General features: G+C 31.7%; 2 protein-coding genes across 2 annotated transcripts; both read right to left on the minus strand.

The window, feature by feature from the left end:
* Positions 1 to 1177: 1177 nt before the first annotated feature.
* LOC140842512 (transcription factor MYB3R-3-like) lies at positions 1178 to 7412 on the minus strand. Its single transcript, XM_073210473.1, has 8 exons — positions 7168 to 7412; positions 6276 to 6492; positions 5479 to 5530; positions 5272 to 5329; positions 4608 to 4702; positions 4395 to 4498; positions 3232 to 3360; positions 1178 to 2456 (listed from the first exon to the last, which is right to left on the minus strand). The coding sequence occupies exons 2-8, from the start codon at positions 6419 to 6421 to the stop codon at positions 1418 to 1420; spliced, it is 1623 nt and encodes a 540-aa protein (XP_073066574.1). The 5' UTR covers positions 6422 to 6492; positions 7168 to 7412; the 3' UTR covers positions 1178 to 1417.
* Positions 7413 to 10192: 2780 nt separating this feature from the next.
* LOC140842517 (metallothionein-like protein type 2) lies at positions 10193 to 11058 on the minus strand. The gene is made up of 3 exons (XM_073210479.1): positions 10806 to 11058; positions 10600 to 10686; positions 10193 to 10509 (listed from the first exon to the last, which is right to left on the minus strand). Exons 1-3 carry the CDS (start codon positions 10868 to 10870, stop codon positions 10425 to 10427), a joined length of 237 nt encoding a protein of 78 aa, XP_073066580.1. The 5' UTR covers positions 10871 to 11058; the 3' UTR covers positions 10193 to 10424.
* Positions 11059 to 20834: the final 9776 nt, after the last annotated feature.

The following is a 20834-nucleotide window of genomic DNA, read 5'->3' on the forward strand; positions in this document are numbered from 1 at the left end:
ACAATTATATATTGATTGTGCCACTTCGTGTACTATTATTTCAATAGTGATGTAAATAATATCGATTGTGGGATATTGGAGGAATATATGTATGATCCAACCCAATTCATTTTCCATTGTCATCGTAAACTAACAAGTGACCTCGAACAATACCTTAAGTTTGTTTGATATTATTCATTAGTTTTAGAACACAAAAACTTAACTATATTCTCCCACAACAAACGGTCAGTGCTATAACTGTGCAGTTGATGTGCAAATTGGTTGATTCAACTATCAAAATGTATCACTAAACCTTGCGTTAATATTGTTTTTGGTTGGCTTGATATGAAATATTTGGTTGCAATTTTGTGTATTGATTATTCATACGTCCTACTCAAATTTTTTATTAATCACAATATTATTTATCTATACAAAATCTCATCAACCTAACTAAACCATCTTAATTTCATGTGATGATGAGAACGTATCTGGAGTGATGGATGGAACTACTCTTGAATGTTTGAGCTTGGTTCGTTTATAATCGAGCCGAGCTCGAGCTTTATTTAATGAATATATGCATGGCTCACGAGCTTATTCAAGCTTTTATCGAGCCTCAACAAGCTTAATAAATATAAATTATACATTTAAATTTTCATTAAATTAATTAAAAAATAAATTATATATTTAAAGAAAACTATATTATTCTTATTAAAATTTGTAAATTAATAAATAAATAAATTTAATAGATTTTCCTATTTCATAAATAATATGTAAAATCAATAAATCAAATATCTAAACTATCATTTTATCATTTAAAAGATTACCCATGAACTTACCAACAAACATGTTCACGAGCTAACAAGCCGAATACTGTAAAGCTTAAGTTTGGTTTGTTTATCTTAACGAACCTTATTAAACGAGCTCAAACGAGCTTTTATCGAATCGAGCTTCGAATAGCTCACGAACAGTTTGGTTCGTTTACATCCCTAGATGGAACTGAACCTCCTACAAACATATTCTTCAGGAAATATAACAAACATAGAATTTCCCGTGCCCGGCCTCTAAATCTTTCGTGCACAGGGATGTCGATTATACTCCTGTACTCTGCATACGCTATCAATAGGGCAGTAAGCTCAAATATCTTTCATCACGTAAAAACATAAGGTACTATTTTAACTGAAGGACGAGAACGAACCAAGAAACAAATTAAATAATTGTAATTCCAGAATTATTGTCAAAACAGGGAATATCATGATACGATATAATGTACAAAGTGAGAAGTAATGAGTAATAGAAAAATTATCACTAAATCAGTAGCTATGAAGAATGTAATACAGCAGCAGTGAGAACTAATAGAAAGTGCAGCTTTCAAGGATAAGAACAGGTGCCTCTCTCAAAGTCTATGCTACAGCCACGCATAAAAAAGCATCCAATTACATCACCCCCGTCTTTGACGTGTGTAGAACTTTGTTACAAGAGGGATTCGCCTGTTTGTCATGTCTACTGATTTTGTATCATTTTGATGACAGTCTTGCTCCATGTTAGAAGCAAAATTGAGCTGCTTCCCGACAGACGTGAGAACAGAAGTCCTCGTGAAATTTAACCGATATGGAGGAGATGCATTGAAGGACTTGCAAGTGATTAATTGGTTGTCATCTCCGCATGTATGATCAGCGCATAAACTAAGGTTTTGTGAGCCCACCTTCTCGGACGTATGCATATGAGTTTTCTCGCCATTTGGCAAATCTGTTCCCCCATGCCGTGTTCTGGTCCTTCTCCGCAGAATGGATGGAGTATTTGGAAAGCTCCTCGCAGCCATTTTGGCAGCAATTTCCAATATAGATTCAGGAGTTAATTCAGACCTGCTTCCACCTGCTACACTTGGCGGAGTAAGAAAAGCTTTAGAAGGCGTAGATGGAGTAATGTCTGTTTCAGACTGCATTACATGATTATTGGAAAATTTCAAATCTAAATGAGCGCAGCTGTCCGACTGTGGTGGCACATAATATAGTGTTCCATGTACAGGAACGCCCCAATGCGGTCCGGGGCCATATGTATGGTAGTTATAAGCATCATCACATATTCCTTGCTTCTCAATCTTAGATTCTTTGTTTGGTTGTATATCAGTTGCTTCTGATAGCATCGTGTCACTATTGGTGCTCTCAGATATGGTAGACTCAATTTGCAGATAAACAGTTGAGGAAGCAAAATCATGATTTTTTGTCATGATATCTGTTGCATCCTTTCCATCTTCAACTTTCTGTGTACCAGTGGTTCCAGAAGACTCTAAAATAGATATATGCATTCCCCTACTGGAAACAGAAGGCGGTTCTACACTGAGAGTGGTTCTATTGATGTCACTGGCACTATCTCGGTTAACACGTTTCGCAACTGTAGGAAGGTTCCCGGTAGCCTGATAGAAATCAAATTTCTTTCTCAGAGAGCTGTTCCAGTGATTCTTGATTGCATTATCAGTTCTGCACAGATTACATCCAGTTACAAGTTTCATGCAAAATATCTATTGCGTGCAGTAAACAGTACCATGCATGGTCGAGTTTTTAAATACAAAACAACACAACCTACCTTTTATCACAAAACATGGCCAACATAAAACAAACTTTAAAACACATTCATCTGAAACATGCCTTTTCCTAACTAGTCAAGGACAAACTATATGAATTTATTTTTCACGACCACAAATCTCAATTAAAAAAATTAAGAAAATTATAATTTACGACACTCAAAATTTTCTACTAGCTTTCCATTATAGTTCTAGAAGAGATCTTTATCTACTGATGTGCATCACAATGGATCTACACCAAGGGAAGAGCATTCCCTAGATACAAGTAAACCTATTATTCAAAGCCAAGAAACAGACAATGATGCTTTTCAAAGAGGCATATCATGGACATGGGACATGGCACAGCACTGTGTTGACAATTGTCCACTGAAGCAAGTAGATGCAAGAAATTAGTATATAAAGCTCCCAAATGCGAGGCACAAGTTTGGAATAACTAATAAACACAATCTCTACGTTGGCACAAACAAGGTGAGTATCAAAGAAGATCCTAATCAAAATTGCATTGCAATTATTTAATCGTTAAAGCTCTCCAGTAGCATCTCTATATTATTTTATAGACAAAAATAGGAGGATCCACTCTTCTTAAAACGCGGCAAATCTCTCCAAGAATCACCTCTATAAAACCACTTTTCCTCCCAACGCAAATAGATATAGCAGTGTAATATCAATACCTTCCAGGTAGAAGTTTGGCTAATTCAGCCCATTTATTCCCATGAACCCGATGGGCATTAAGCAAAGTAAGTTCCTCCTCCATAGTCCAGACATCCTTCTTAATGTTTGGATTCAAATGATTGTACCACCTGAAGTTTCCCAGGAAACGAGATTCAATTTATGCAATGGACACACTAGAAAATTTTAAATCCGGCACATACAATTAAATAAGAACTCCAGAAATTGCTTCACAAACTAATCAGTTATGCATGAACAAAAAAATGAATACAGCTTAAAAATATTAAATATCCCAACTTCTCAAAATTCTTAACTTGATGCCCATTAATATCACATTGAATTCTAAACAAGAGAGGTTCATAGCTTTGAGTCACTATACTCTTATCGTAGGTTCTTTAACCGGACAGACTGAAAAAAAACAGGACACTGCCGGCACATGCAAGTTGCTTTGGTAGTTATAAATATAAAATAACTTGAAAACAAAAATATTGGCTGCACATCGTGGGTTTCATTTATGATTATAAATTTAAAAGTATTCCATCTCAAGAGCTCAAACTTTCAGATGTAAGTAGTCACTGGTCGGCACAATGTGGTTTTTATTTATGACTGATAAACATAAAATGTCTTCCATCACAACAGCTTAAAACGTTCAGATGGGGGGATAGTTCAACCATGATGACTTAATATTAGGCAAACATATGCACAAGAAACCTGATAAATGTGCAATTTGTTGGCTTGCCTAACACATCAAATTTCATTTGCATCTGCGATCTATAGGGTGAGAGAACTCCACGTGATAATTTTGCATTCACTGATACTGAGTGTGTGTCTGATGACGAACAAGTTGTTGAAATTATGGAAAATAAGCACAGTAAATTTGTGATATTCTATTTTTGTGTAATTTTGAAGGCATTTTCAATTTGATATTATTGTGTTGTAGTTGTAGTATGTGATTTATTATATTGATAATGTGGAATCCACCTAGCGGCGCCTAGTCCCCGCCTAAGCACTGGTCTGGCGTTCAACTAGTTTTAGAACCTTAATGATGATAGAAACATCTAACATTTACAAGGAAACTATGCACACTAACATACACGTGCAGAACTTTGGATGAACAACACTCCATACCAAAATATATCAAGAATACGAGTCATTAAATTGTCACCTCTCACGGCACTGCTTTCCAATTCGACCAGGCAACGTTTTTGCTATAACCGACCATTTTGTAGGTCCATATTTAGCCACCAATTCCGAAATTTTATCATCCTCCTGAAAGTATCAGAGCCCAGTTACAGAACCACACACACTCATTGACCATAATAGATTATTTGAAAAAATGACAGACACCATTAGGAGAGGGAGGGCTTCAACTGCCAACCTCTTGAGTCCAGGGACCTTTAACAAGTTCGGGATTAAGAACTTTTTGCCACCGATGCAAGCACTGGACTTCCGATCTATGTGGAAAAAACTCAGCTACATACACATCAATGTCAGAGCAGGTCACACACTTTTACCAAGATCCCACCACGGTTTAAAAGTACGCCGTGCTAGTGTTACAAGTCAATGAACTAGAAATTTTATGAACTATAGTTTTGAACATAAATGTTAAGGGAAAACCACTCAAAGAAAGCCTGCTCCTGTTAAACTAGAGCAATAACATTTTTATCGTGAAGAATTCCAAAGGAATGTGCAAGAAATGAACAAAATTTTTAGCCTCACATTTTATAATTTCTTCCGTTATACTCCATAAAATATTCTATATTACATGATAAAACAACCATCACTGAACTACAGATTAATAAGTATTAGTCTTTGGTTCAAGATCCTCGAATGAGATATCAAGTCTACTGTTTACTTCTGACGAACAAATGTTTCTTGGCCTTCTTCAAGGTCATGTAATGGTTAACCAATATAATTCCAGTGAACCATAACACTAAAACATCACCACAACATCATTAAATAAAGAATATTCTAAATCAAAGCTACAAATATGAACACAAAATGCAAATAGCATCATGCATCAATGAAACAGAAAATGATACCTATCTTTTTCCACGATTTCCCTTTGTATGCTGTGACAGCTTTCTTTAGTGTATCATCCTAAAACAAAAATAATTGAGGCACTCCTAAAATTTTAAGCACGTGAATTTTGAATCAAGAGTCTCAAAATAATTGACCAGGCAGATACATCATTTTGTAAACTTCTGAAATCTGTATATTGTTTAACTTCATTTGATAAAAACTGTTACCTCCTCCGGAGTCCAACCTCCCTTTGCTCTTCTAATTGGCCCAGTAGTTCTTCTGTAAACCAAATCATGTCACTTAAATTTCAGATCATTAATCTGTGACTATGTCTTTTAATAAATTGAAACAACATATAACGCAAGCAATAACGCTTAAAATACATAAGAAGCAGGCTGTTGAACCTTAGATAAAGTTCATATCTTTAAGATCTTGATAAAAAATTTAAATTAAATTTCAAATTTTACTCTGACCCAAATGCTGGTAGGCCATTTATTAAGACAAAGTGAAAGAGTAACATAGCGATTATTTATCATCTTAGGCAATCATAGCATCTTATTGTTGCGATTTCATTTCATTTCATTTCACGAGAAAAGTTTATAAAACTTATACTATATACTGCACTTTGCATGGGTGAATCCATAAGAAAGGAAATGAAGAGTTTGTAAGGTATTTGATCAAATAGGACCGTCAAGTTCCAACAAAACCTATCACTAAAACCCCCCTATATCGGGATAAGGCTAAGTGGAACAACAAGGGTGAAAGAATTGAACAACTGATCGACCAAAGCTCTAGGGATAAAGCCACCATTTTGAATCTTCCACATAAAAAGTATAACTCTCTATTCATTTCAAATACTAAAGCAAATCATTATCCCAGGAGTAAAGCACATCCTAAAACTTTAGTTCGAAGAAGAAGAAGAAAACTTTTCTGCACAAATGTAATTTGTGCAGTCAGTAACAAGCCACAAAACAAATATGTCGCTAAGAAAAACATATTATGAGAAGACATTAAAAAAAATTACCGATGAGCTGGCGAAGCATTAATGGGACTTCTGATGCTGGGAGGCATAGAAGCAGCGCTGCTATTGTTCTCAGAAACAGAAGACGCTGAAGCAGCTGTAGATTGTTTGTTCTCAGAGAAAAAATCATGTGATTTCACCTCTGTCATTTGTCCTTCAAACTCGTAACCTTTCAAAATCGCCAAACTTCCTAGTTCAAGCTTCACCAATCTAATGAAACCTATATAAAAACAAAATGTCATTGTACATTGATGAATCAGATCTCCTTAAACAGATAAACACACAATCTTATAAAATAAAAAACTCAAAAGAAGTTGGTAGCATATTCATAGAAATTAAATTCAAGAATCTCACAGTAACACCCAAAACAAAGCTTATGAATCAAAAACCATTTCATCAAATATACCAGTTTGATAAATGATCAATTTCCATGCATTGATCACAACATATAATTCTGCAAACCATTAGTCTAAACAGTAACAAAAGAGTAAGCAAATAGAAAATGGAAATAAGAAAAAACCGTTACTAAGCTTAACAATCGAATATCAAACTTCCCTGATTCACCAATCTTATATTTGAATTACCAAGTTGATTAAACAATAAACAAACAAATAGAGTCTCCAAACTTTTATTAAAAGACAATTTCAGAAATAACAAAACAATAAGATAAGTTCGGATCCCAAAAACCACACAATAATCTCCCAAAAACCTAAAGCATAAAACAAAATCTAAAATCAATAAATCACAGAAAAACGTAACCTCGCTATGCAACGCTTGATCATAGCTAGTCAGGAAAAAAATTAAATAGCGTAATTAACCTAATTCATCAAGTCCAATGAAACTGGAAAATAATTCATACAAATTAAAACGTAAAAACCTTTTAAAAAAAACTAACCTTGCGAACCGAAATCTAATCTTTTTCAATTAGCGAGCCCAAACAAAACAGAAAAATCTCTTAATTAAGAGAGAGATTCCCGAGCTGCAAAAAATACCTGGCCGTTGAATGTGAGAAAGAGGACGAGTAAATATTTGTAGATCTTTTGTATGTAACGAATACTTATTAAGGGTCGATAACGGCGCCGTTAGGCTGCTGTCATTCCAATGCGAGAATATGTGGTAAGATTACTGTGACGGCGATTGACGGTTGTACGTGGCCGTTAGGTGCAAAAGTTTGAACATCAAACGGCACATTAGTACCTCAGCCATTATTTAAGTGGCGAACGTTTTGACGGAGAGTAAACTTTCCCGGGTTAATACTGACCGTTGGATTGAAAAAAGATGGCCGAGATTTTTGGAGTGAATCCAGCTAGCGGATACGTCGTAACCGATCACAAGGGTGTTTGCGTAATTTCACTTTCACAGCCGTGATTATATTTCGGTGGTCCGTCGGATTTGATTTAGATTTTGAAAGAAACTAAATTAAACAAAGGATAAGTGGAATTATTGCAAAAATATATTCACTTATATAGTGCCAAATATTAAGCTCGGAAATTGCTAACAATTAATTCATATTTGGAGTTCAAAGTAATAATTTTAGAATAAAAAATAATATTTTTTTTAAGGTCGGATCTAATAGAAAATTCGTCTCACGAAACTGATCTATACGAGTTTTGTGATATATATATATATATACACACACTATATTTCCACCTCATTTCTTGGTAAATACACTACCTTTCACATTTTTATTTTAATATTTGACAAAATTACCTCATCCATTATTATTTTTTTCATCCATACATCAAATAATTTTACTCAAAATGTAGGATCGAGCGCTTGCCATTTTATCAAAAGCTATAACTAGTAGTGGTGGTGCAACTTAAATCTTTTAAACAGCACGGCAGCTCAAGCACCACGGTTCGATCGCTCTACCAAACAAAGACAATTATTGCATCTAACTCAAAAGAACTTAAATATAAATTTTTATGTAACAAAAAAAAGTTCATATATAGAAATTTACTCGTTACTTATTTGTAATGTAAAAAAAAACAAAAACAAAAACAAAACTACACCTAAAAGTAGAGGCATAAAAAATTTTGTTTGAAATTTTTTAGTTAAATCATAAATAATTTGGGGTGTCAAAACTTTTTATTCAACCAACCGAATATAAAATGTGAAATAAATTAAAATTTGACATTAAAATTAAGATCTTATATTATTTTTAATAATGCATATAATACACCCTCTAATTATTAAACTCGTGTTTTCTTAATAAAATAAAGAAATTTTTTATATTAAATAATATTTTTACAAAAATATTGAAATGATAAAGTTGTTAAATAAAATTATGCAAATATTTTTAGTCTCTATATTTATTTTTATTCGATGTTATGATTAAGTGTAAGAATTTTTTTAAATAATTCCAGATAAATAGTATCTACTAATCACATGTTATGACTTATTTCAATTTAAATGCTGTGATTCTTTTTAAATAAAATTGAAATACTCTCATTCAAATTCATTTTTTTTTATTTTTAAAAAAAAACACCGATCCAATACAAAAAATTGAAGAGTGAGTCTCATGTGAGACCGTCTCACGAATTATAATCTGTGAGACGGGTCAACCATACCCATATTCACATTAAAAAGTAATACTCTTTGCATAAAAAGTGATACTTTTTCATGGGTGACCCAAATAAGAGATCCGTCTCACAAATAATACTCGTGAGACCGTCTCATACAAGTTTTTGCCAAAATTGAATTACCCAAATCCAGAATTGCAGATAAGAGTCGTGGTTTGTTGTAATCGATTTCTAGATAGACATCACTATTAACAAATCCGCAACCCACACTCATGATAGATCCATCCTCATATAATATTTGAGTGGATCTCATATGAGACCGTCTCACAGATCATAATATGTAATAACGTCTCACGGATCATAATATGTGAGACGGGTCAACCCTACTCATATTCACAATAAAAACTAATACTTTTAGAATAAAAAATAATATTTTTTCATGAATGACTCATATAAGATATCCGTCTCACAAATATGATCCGTAAAATCGTCTCACACAAGTTTTTACCATAATATTTTCTCACCTTCTCCTATGCCCCCCAATAATGCAAGGTCTGGCCCCAATAACAAAGCAAAAGGGTTTTTTATTATTATTATTATTTTGATAAAAACTTATGTGATACAAATTACAATCTCATTGATCGTATTTTGTGAGACATATATATTATTTTGGTTATCCATGAAAAAATATTATTTTTTATGCTAAGAGTATTAGTTTTTATTACGAATATCAATAGGGTTGACCCATCTCACAGATAAAAATTCGTGAGATCGTCTGACAAGATATATACTTGTTTTATGACGAACGAATCTATAGTTATATTTTGTTCTGTATTGAATACATTTTTATATTGCAGTAATCTATAAACCACATTAATCGTGTAAACAATAATGAGCAAACCATACGCGATATAATCACCAAAATGTTGGTAAAAGCAATCGAACTTCTGAAAAATTAATCGAACATTTATCTACTCTGCTAGCTTGATCACCCTTTTAATGGTAACAAATGGTCTAATTTATTAATATTACGGTGACGACAACGATATAGTGCGTAATACGTATTATCTACTAAAGTACATTAAGCCTGTGATTTAAAACAATGTAATAATTAACCAATTTATTTACGAAGGTTAGGTAAACAGTATCATTTTGGTTTTAACTTTCAGATTGTACTAATTACAATTTCCACTAACATTGTTTTTTGTGGCAATCCTTAAATATAGAGGAATCATAATCGGTGTGCTTAAAATTCTAAAAAATTCATCCGAAAAGAAGTTTCTGGTTTCATTTTAGCGTCTCAAAAAGAGTTTTGTGAAAAAATTAATAAAATCGTTTAATCGTAAAATTTATGAGTAATGTCCCATAGAGAATTCTTGAAGAAAGAAAGATGAAATCTAACAGAGAAGAAAGGGAGTTTCCATTCATTAATTCAACCCAACTTTCCTCTATAATAATACACAAGAACACACCAGATCCCTTATTAATAAAAGAGGGCACAAATCAAAACATAATCATCAGCGGATGATGATTCTGATTTGGCCGAAAACTTTAATTAGACTCGAAATTACCACATATAATTAATTCATCAGTACTAAGCTCCTTCCTCCTTTTCATCATCGCGTCCAATTCATTTGCAAGTGCATGGATCGCAGGTGCAGTTGGCGCCGCACTTACACCCGTTCTCTGCTGCAGCCTCCGATCCCTCAAAATAACTGAATCACAAAAATCAATTCCCTTATTTTCTCAGAAAACCAAAGATTAATTTGTTATAAAACGATGTAATTAATTAAATAGATCCGCACGTCTTCTGTGGGGCAACACCGAGGACAAGGGTTTCAGCCGTGTTGGCGGTGGCCTCCGAGTAGCTCAAGTCAGGGTACATCTTGCAACTGCATAAATTCCGCGTAGATCGTCAGAAAAAAACGCAAAAATCGTGAACAAAGACGGCATGCAACGGAGGTGCAAAGAAGAAAAACACCGGAAAGGAAAAAATATTTGAATTACTCACCCCCCGCAGCCATTGCCACACTTGCAGCCAGATCCGCATCCACAGTTTCCTCCGCAGCAAGACATAATTCTTCGGATTTATCTTGAAAAATTATAATAAAGATGAGAAACTCCCGTGATTTCACAGTTTCAGAACAATTTCTGTGTGTGGAGCGAGTTCAATGGGAGGACCAATGACATTCCTTTATAGTGTAGTTGGGTGGATATCATCCGTACACGTGGCACGCTCTCGTAGGGCTGTTCGCAGCTGTGCTGGTTTATTACACCAGGTGTACGGTCGTCTTACACTGCCCCGATCCCTGAATCATCCTACGGCATTTATTTAACGAAATGCAGAAACTGCACGTCATCCGTTCGATTCAAGTCCGAAGAAAATATCACGCATTATTTTTATTTTTATGTACTAGCGAGTAGCGACCGCACAGATGATAATGAGTCAGTCTGAGAAGATCTATTCTATTCTCGTTTATTATATTTTTCAATATAATCATTCTTATCTATATTATATATTCGATTTCATCTTCATCCTCGTACACGTCCGATATTGAATGTTTATTATATCCAACATATATATCTTATTGATACCCCCGTAAGAGCTTGAGTCATAGATGACCCGAAATATCAAATGGATCCCCAAATCCGAGTAAGTCTGCAGGTGGATTCTTTTGGAGCCGGGCAGGTGCAAGACCATGCTCTACTCTCCGGGCAGTCATAGGCCCGAGCTCTTGTATAAATCTCCAGGGAGGCATTCTATCCGACCACCTCGATATGAACACCGCACTCGAGTATACTAGCAGAATAGGATGTGGGCGACTGTCCCATCTCTGACACCGTGCCGATGAGTTGACATGTCAGAATATAGGGTGTGCTCAGCCGTCCTACTATAATTAGTAGGTAGCACGGAGAACGAGGTCATCATTAATTCTCATACTATAAATACCAGGTTCTCTCTTTACATTTACATTGGATTCATTCACACCAATATCACAGCCATCACTTGGCTACATTGGTTTTATTGCTTGAGTACCCTGCTGACTTAAGCATCGGAGTGGTCACGCCGGACACCCCTCCGGCGCCCATTCACGAGTTCCTTTCATTGTTTGCAGGTCACGATCGAAGCCATCTACCTTGTTCATTTTCCTAAACAACACTATAAATTCTTGATTTGATCCGGTGGAGCACCAGACCCTGCTCATCCATTTCACCCGGATCGCATCACTTATTATAATCTATAATTATATTTTTTCAAACAATCACAAAACTCCTTCACAGCACCTAGAAGGCTAGAAGAAAGTATATAATTAATGCAGTAAATTAAACTTATAACCAAATTTGTTGAGTTTATTGAGTTTTCAATTGCAAATTTATTCGCTCGTACGTATGAAACTTCAAAGCGATGCTTCAAAAGATCCGTCGAGTGATAAAGAAGGGATGAGATGATTTCTCAAGCTTATCTGGTGATTGGTTTGTTTTTACAGAACCTGTGATTAGGTAAAAAGTCTGAGACTGTTCACACGAAACTGTCGCATGGGCTGATAAAAAATCACTCTTGGTGGATATAATAGATTGAAGAGAACTGTGTGTGACACACTTTCAATTGATTTTATTACCCCTTTAAAAATATTTTTTTTTTTTTGTTTAAACAAATTATCCTAATATTTTATACGCAAATAATGGTGTTAAGTATCATAATTCTAACAATCAAAGGTATCATAATTCTAACAATCAAGATTTTGATGAGTCTAAGAGGTCGAAAATTCGCATTGAAATTACTGATTATGCATTCAAATTTAGTAGAACGGAATCTCTTGCACGAATGAGTTTTCCGAGCACAACGCTCTTGTACATGCTCTAAATTGAGTGATTCTTGATTATATGGAAAGATAAGAAAAGAAGATACAATTTTTATGTTCATCACTTGCCCAAAAATCAACAAATCAAGAGTGATGAGCAAGAAACGTGGCTACTGAAGTCACTAGTGTTGAATTTGTGAGTGCTAAAAAGCAGTAGATCTCGAAATATAGTGGAGCCCAAACTAGTAAAGGTGGCTATTGAAAACAAGTAGCCGTTGTAACCAGCTGCTGCTGCATCCAGTAGAGCCCAAAATCAACATACTGAATTCAGACCGCAAAAATCATCGACAGTCAATTCAGCAAATAGCCGGCAACACGAGTATGAATGTTTAAATATCAAAAACAATACAGAAACTTTCATAACAGTCATATTCTTGTTTCAAACATTCATATCATTATTGGAAGCTACAAATACAACTTGAAGATCAAATAATTGGAAGGGGATTCAAAGCATTGGCTGTCTGCATAAATAAATTAGCTAGAATGAAAGCAAACACAAGTGTAGAGATATATTTGAGATACACATATACTGTAAAATATTAAATACTCACACATAATGACTCACGCATATACATGAGAGTCGAGCTTCAAAATTTAGATGGATGAGTTTTCCAACAAATATGTAAATATTGTGTTTGTAGTCTTGACATAAAAGACGTTAAACATTATGCGAATTGTGATACTGTTGCCTACAATCGAGTGTACTATGAGTTTTAATTAGGTAAGAGATAGTCCTAAATTGAAATGAGTTTGTACAAGATTTGTATAAATCAAAGTCATCTAGTGATAACTTATTAGGTGGAAGAAGATGTGACATATGATTTGTTATTATCCGAACATCCATAAAAAAATTTGTGGATCTTTATTTTAATGCATTTAATTATTGATACAATTTTTAAGATACATTGTTAAATTATTTTATGTTTTATTCAAATACCAAAATATTGTATATCAATTGTCTCACGAAATGTTTCAAGCAAAACGTTTTACACATTCAACTTTTATATTTTTAAATGTTTTACCAAGATGTTTAATTGGTTTCTACGAAAGATTATTTTGAGTTTCTCCCACTTGATTTGAAATTAAACTCGATTTAATTTATCAGTGTTCAATAATATTTGAATAATTGAGGTATCATAACTCGATGTTGTCCTCTAATCAATACTATCAAATGGCTTACCAAAAGTCAACAACGAGGAATAATGACATGGATTTACAATTTATATTTTAAAAAACAGGAATATGAAGATGATGGATAATTATAGGCAGAAGAAAAAAACGGGCAATAGGAAACATTTTTTTGTTTTGTCAAAGATAAAGATAAAGAAACAAGAATAGATAAGCCAAAAGGGGACAGATTTGAAATGGTGATTTAAAAAGGAAGGAAAAAAAAGAAGCTGTTGAAAAATATATTTAAAATGTTTGTATTGAATATTTGAATGTTGGATATTTGATTGTTGAAAATAAGAGTTGTAAATATTGAAAATTAGTGTGTGATGATGTAGGTAATGATGTATTTTATTTTTGGATTATTTGTAAATATTTCCTATAAATAGATCTCTCATTTGTGAAGAAAATCACAATTGAGTAGAGAGAAAAATATTATAAAGTGTGTAGTTTGGTAAATTTTGAGAGTTTGAGATTTTTACTTTTTACCATAAATTTTTACTTTTTCACAACAGAAGCTACTGGTTTTGGACGAATAAGCAATAACGATAAGAAAAAAATCATGAATCATTTTGCAAAAAGATCAAATACAATCTATTTTACGCAAAGGTAAGAGACCCGTCCAGGGGATCAGATACAAAATTGGGAAAGATGAAATGTAATTATGAGAGGTAAAAATTAGGGTAAATGTGGTTGGTAAAAAAAATATAAATAATATTTTAAAAAATAATAAATTATAATTATAATATCAAATTAATTTGATATTATTTAAATAAGGATGAGTGTAACAATATTAAAAAGTTGATACTAAATAATTGATAAATTAAATTTTAATAAAAATAATAATTTAAAAAGAATCTCAACATTTTTTTCAAAGCCAAACCAAGTATTATTTGTTTATAATTGTCAGAGGATAAAAACATAAATTTTCAATTAATTATTATATCAGTCTCCATATTAATCATTCAAATTAATCAGACATAGCATTATTTATCTATAACTATTACATATCCTATTTAATTACTTAAATAATCTCAATATACATTGTCGACACATTATCGTCCAGTGCAATGTTCAGAATAAATAAATTTTCCATTAATATATAATATAATTATTAGTTATTACCATGTCGTAGACAAACATTATTTTATATTAACCGACTCTAATTTGATAAAATGATTTCCACATAAATTAACGAGAAAGATCAACGGCTTTATCCAAAGCATGCATAATATTTATAATTATCATAGATAATATCAACATAAACATTATTTAATTTAGTATATGCAAAAATTTGTCTGGGACGTTCTCATGAGTCGTATTACTTTTTAAGCTAAGAGTATTACTTTTTATTGTGAATATCGGTAGGATTGACCCGTCTCACAGATAAATATTCGTGAGATCGTCTTACAAGATACTTGCTCTTTAGTATATTCGAAGGAAAAATTAGTATCGGAAAGGAACTTTACTAAATAACAATTTCCTGATTGACAATTATTTGCGACTTTTAATATCCAAAATTAATTTATAGAACATAAACCGTGCTGAAAATGATGGGGTTTTTGTCATATTATTGACTTTAACATCAATAATTGTATCGATCCAAATATCTATATCAACATCAATGGATAAACATAGTACTTAATTTAATCATATGAAAGAACATGGAAATCTCTGTAAAACAATATTTTTTTTAAACTCTCTGTTTAAAAATTAGAGAAACATATTTTTTTCCAATTTATTTCATATTCAGAAATTTGTACTGAAAATATTATTAATGTTAAACATGGGGTTTCTTGTCTTTTTTTTTTTATAACTTTTTTTTCTAGGAATAGCGAATATGTTTTTGAGTAATGATAATGTATATTCAAATTTGTACAACAATTTTTATGACACAAAAAATTCAATGAAATAATTTCATTTATTAAAATATCATGATAAAAATATAATACAAAAGCTCACGATATGATATTAAAATCTTACTAGATAATAACAAAATCTTACGATACATCAACAGAAAACAATTTTAAATTTCGATATATTATATTAAAATGTAAACCTTTAAAAAAAATTAGCATAGACATACTCAACCAGTCAGATGCTCGTTGTTTAAGGAAGGAGCTTTGCAAGGTGTGATTGCCTGTCATGACGAGGATAGATATGGGATAACTTCGATCGACCCTCTCTTAATTATTTTATATAAATTATATAAAATAAATATAATATCAAAATACTTCAAAATCTAAAAATAATTTTAGGTTCTTATGATACGGTCTCTGAATCTTTATCTGTAAGACGACTCTACCGATATTCATAATAAAAAATAATACTCTTAACATAAAAAATAACATTTTTCATAGATGATCCAAATAAGAATATGTCTCACAAAATACGATATATAAAATCCTCTCACACAAATATTAACTTTTCGGTGCTGGCCTGTCAAGTTAAAGTATTTTATTCCTGTGTCAAGTATGCACATGGAGTGTTGGTTTCTTGGACCTACTTGTCTTAAAAAAAAAAAAAAAGTTTGTGCGAGGAATTTGGTTGGTTGTACGGAAATGTATGATTGTGGTTTTATTTTTTATTTGGTACATATTTGGCTTCACATTTGTGAGGATTAATATTTTAAAATATAATATAAATCTTTTTGGAAAAGTTAAATTTTAATTGGGGTATTAATTAACCTCCTCCATTCGACGTGAATAGGAATCTCTTTTATCCTATCCATCCATTATTTAAACTAGCAACTCTTTTATCCTATCCATCCATTATTTAAACTAGCAACAAACAAATAAATAAACAAAAACTATAAAAGAGAAAAAAAACAATATGTGAGCTTTAAGATAAAGTGGAGAGAAGTTAGAGAAAAAATAGAATGAAAGCACTTGATCTTTAACAATAATTATCATATCAACGTGATATTAATAAAATAATCTAATTTTTTAAAAATATATAACAATTCAATTACTATTTTTCAATCTCACTATCTATTACATTGATTATGATAATATCAATAATATGATCGAACGTATGTTGGTTTTACAAATTTATATTAAAATTATCGGTTTATACTAGATGCAAAATGATATCAGCTCAAAGTTGACGCATTTTTGGTTGCAACAAACTTTGAGACAAAACTGTAACATCAGGTAAAATCGAGGCTAGAGCTCCACACTATGTTTTTAAGATGATTTTTGCCTCACACACGGTGATGATATATATGACAAATGTATCTTAAGGTACAACGATTTTTGTTTTGTAATATGAGCACTCCAAACTAAGCCTGATTCATATGCTTCAGAGTGGCTTAAACTGAAACTCGATCATGCAAATAATATTTAGAATAGTAATTACATAATGTTCGTATTCGAGTAGTACATTTTAAAATGATGCTTGAGTTGCATCGAGTACGAATCAACTTTAATCGAGACATTCGTGAACTATTCGCGAGTGACTTGATGCTCTTGCCTCCCTAGTCAGTTGTACTCATTGATCAAGAGCATGGTTAATTGATTAATTGTCCCAAAATTTATTTGAAGGATTACTATTAACTGCTCGAGTTGCCATAGAAACTTTAAATAAAACCCACTTCATTTTAATCGCTGTCCAACTAATGGGTTAAAGACTCGACTCGGCCCACTGGAAGCATGGCCTTCGTAACCCAATCTGCTTAAGACTGCAAGGCCCGCAGACCCATTCGAACTTGAACTATTCGTACTAATTTATATGTAACTATTCATATACCCATCTTATATTCGTAGTCGAGTTAATATTATCAGTTTAGATAATATTTTTATGCTCATTTGGGATAAAACCATAATTTAATTGAGATACGACGGTTTTACGGATCTATTTATGTGATATGGGTCAACGCAATTCTTACTTTTAACATAATAATTAATAATTTTTTCAAAAATCAGGTTGGATAGAGATCCGTCTTATAAATTGATATGTGAGATTGTTCTGGAGACCTTTATAGAAATTTTTTTTCTTCTAAATATATTACTAAAAGGTTAATCTATCTTACTAGAGCAAAAATTTCAAAAACTATCCCTTAAATTAAGTTATTCTGGGTTTTGATCCCTAAATTAGTTAAATCGCAACTTCATTCCAGTAAATTTGAGATATTTTAGTGTGACAACCATTAACAATATCCGATGTCATGTCAACAATATCTAACATGATGTCTTGTTATCTTATGACTCTAAGGAGAAAAAAGACTAAGAGTAAGAAATTAACCTCGAACCTATAAAACTGTCGACTCGATTCACACCGTAGTATCAGATTATTCGTGTGCGGCTCGTGCACCAAGTCTGTGAATGAACGAGGCTTAATTTCTCCGATATGTTAATCGTGCCCTCTCTAAATCAAAATCAAAGGATTATGACATCTTGGAAACAAGCCAACAATGAAAAGTTAATAATGTTGCAAAAGAAAAAAAAAAACCTAGAAAGATATTGGCTTCTCACGACAAAGAATATTTTTCGGACTTAATGAGTAAGGAATCCATGATGTTTTTGCCATTATCAACAACTAAATTATTATTATTATTTTTTGAGGAACTGATTTATGATCATTATGATTTGTTGTATTGGGCCCTTATTTTTTTTAAAAAAATATTAATATATATTTTTCTCCTACAAAATAATAAAATAATATAATGAAACAACTTTTGTCCAATTGATAAACACCACACTCCACGAGGAATAGAAGAAGACGGTCCCCGTCACTTTAAACTTAAACATCGGTCAATTCGCTTAAAAAAAAAAACTCGGTCCCATTTATTTATTTAACCCAATCCCCTTGAACTATTTTATTTTATTTACATAATATTTTAAAAAATTGAGACCGAATTAATTTAAAATTCTTCTATTTAAAGTTATTAAAAATTTATCATCTATATTCCGATCATGATCTAATTAAATTTGATAGTAAATTTTGAAATCTAAAATTTGCTAGTATCACGCAATTACATTTATTTCATGATGATGGAAACTATATAACCATCGTCTTTCTGTGTGTAATAGATAAACTATCGAGTTAACACGGTAGCATTCAAATCATATTGTTGTACTAAACAAATCATGTGTGACATATTCATCCGAACAAATATTGAATTGATAAATCAAACTAATGAGATTATTGCTCTACCTTCTTATTTATTATTTTGACAAGGACAAATTTACGTTTTCTGCCAGTATAAAGTGAGAGCGGGGACAGATTGTGAAAGATAAATCTTTGTTATTGGGTGTCCCATTTTTGATACTCTGAATTGGAAGGTGCATTTTTCAGCCTAGCTATTTAGTTTGTGGAGCCTTGATAAAATAAAATACGATTCATTTAATTATAACATGGAAAATATTATTTATATTTCTTTTTCGTTCATAGTATATATATATATATATATATATATATATATATATATATATATATATATATATATATATATATATATATATATATATATATATATATATATATATATATATATATATATATATATATATCATACACCCCTTAATATATAAATTTTATATATTAAATGGAACGTGGTTAACAAAATGTTTTTTTACTAAATTGACAATTTATCAATAATTTATGTACAAAATAATTTTTATTCATATTTTTTTAATTGCTAGTAAAAATACTAAGATATGTAAGACAAACCCATGGATAAAAAAATTAATAAAAGTGGGTGGATGTTGACGTCATCGTTCTTGGCTTCATGCTAGTAATATGTGCTTATGAATATATATGTTTTGTGTGTGTATACCCTTTTTATAATTAATTTGGTTTTTATTCAAATATATTAACATTTTAATCTTAATTGTAAAAATGAATGAATGATCATAGTGCATTTTGGAATGATTACATATTTCAATTTGAATTGATTATATTTAAATGACGATTAAACTGTAATTTTGAAATGATAAATTGAAACAAAGAAGAAGCTAAAATAGACGATGACACCAAATAGTTTGTTTTATTATGCTCAAACTTAATAAATAGTAAGATCTTCTCATTTGAAATTTTGACGAGTTATAATTGATGGCATATATGTGATTATTAATACAAGAATTCACAAATAATATCTATATTATTGTTGTAGCCAAAAATAGATATGACCTGATTAGAGAAATTTAAGGTAATTTGTGAAAATCGGAGTGGTCGTGTAATTCTCGGACAAAGCCCAAAGAGTTAACTTTTGGGATGTTACTTACATTACAAAGCAAAATAAATGATGTCGGGATGCTCTATGGAAACACTCAAACACTCAAATCAATAGTTACTCGATAAAATGTTCAAAGAACTATAATATTTGTTTGGTAAAGAAACAAATTAATGTGAGAATATGATCTAATTATAAATTTTTTGGAGAGTTTACCGAGTTATGATATCTATGGATCTAAATGAAATTATGAGCATTGATTTTGTCGCTTATCAAAATTTGAAAACCGAATTAAATTTAGTGACGATATTTCAAAAAATGTTGCCATTTAATTATTTATATAAACGCATAGAAACCTTCATTTTTATCAACTCAGTTGGCGAGTTTCTCTCGTGGGTAATGTTTTTCGCTGTTTTTCATCTTCCAAACGTATTTTTTTGTAGATTAACATTTTTATTCATGTTTTATACGCATATCTACAAGTTTTGGAACAAAGTCTTCGTGGTTTGAAGTTTATTTGGTACCATTTCAATTTTTTTTTCATCAGTTTTGTTTCTTAACTGTTGATGTATATATATTGATACATTTACTTGTATATAGATAGATTATTTATCCTTAAAACGGTTTAGCAACGAAAAATCCGTCGCTAATGACCCTTTTTTTGTAGTATATAATTATAATTAGGCAGTACCAAACTTAGAGAAGTACACAAAAAAAGTCTGAATGAAACTAGCTTGGTCGATAATTAAATGTGTTTTGGGAATAAAAAGTATGAATATATTTTTTCAATTATATATCGACCTTTGGATAAATTTCGAAACATGAAAGCCCTAGCTAG

The sequence above is a fragment of the Primulina eburnea genome, chromosome 10 (assembly GCF_022965805.1).
Source record: "Primulina eburnea isolate SZY01 chromosome 10, ASM2296580v1, whole genome shotgun sequence".
NCBI lineage: Eukaryota > Viridiplantae > Streptophyta > Magnoliopsida > Lamiales > Gesneriaceae > Primulina > Primulina eburnea.

Coding starts and splice junctions, on each gene's coding strand:
- LOC140842512 (XM_073210473.1), bottom strand. CDS start 6,421: ATGACAGAGGTGAAATCACATGATTTTTTCTCTGAGAACAAACAATCT. Junction 4,499..4,607: donor AAGGTCCCTGGACTCAAGAG/GTTGGCAGTTGA, acceptor TGATACTTTCAG/GAGGATGATAAAATTTCGGA. Junction 3,361..4,394: donor GGAAAGCAGTGCCGTGAGAG/GTGACAATTTAA, acceptor GGGAAACTTCAG/GTGGTACAATCATTTGAATC.
- LOC140842517 (XM_073210479.1), bottom strand. CDS start 10,870: ATGTCTTGCTGCGGAGGAAACTGTGGATGCGGATCTGGCTGCAAGTGT. Junction 10,687..10,805: donor TGTGGCAATGGCTGCGGGGG/GTGAGTAATTCA, acceptor GAATTTATGCAG/TTGCAAGATGTACCCTGACT. Junction 10,510..10,599: donor GGTGTTGCCCCACAGAAGAC/GTGCGGATCTAT, acceptor TTTGTGATTCAG/TTATTTTGAGGGATCGGAGG.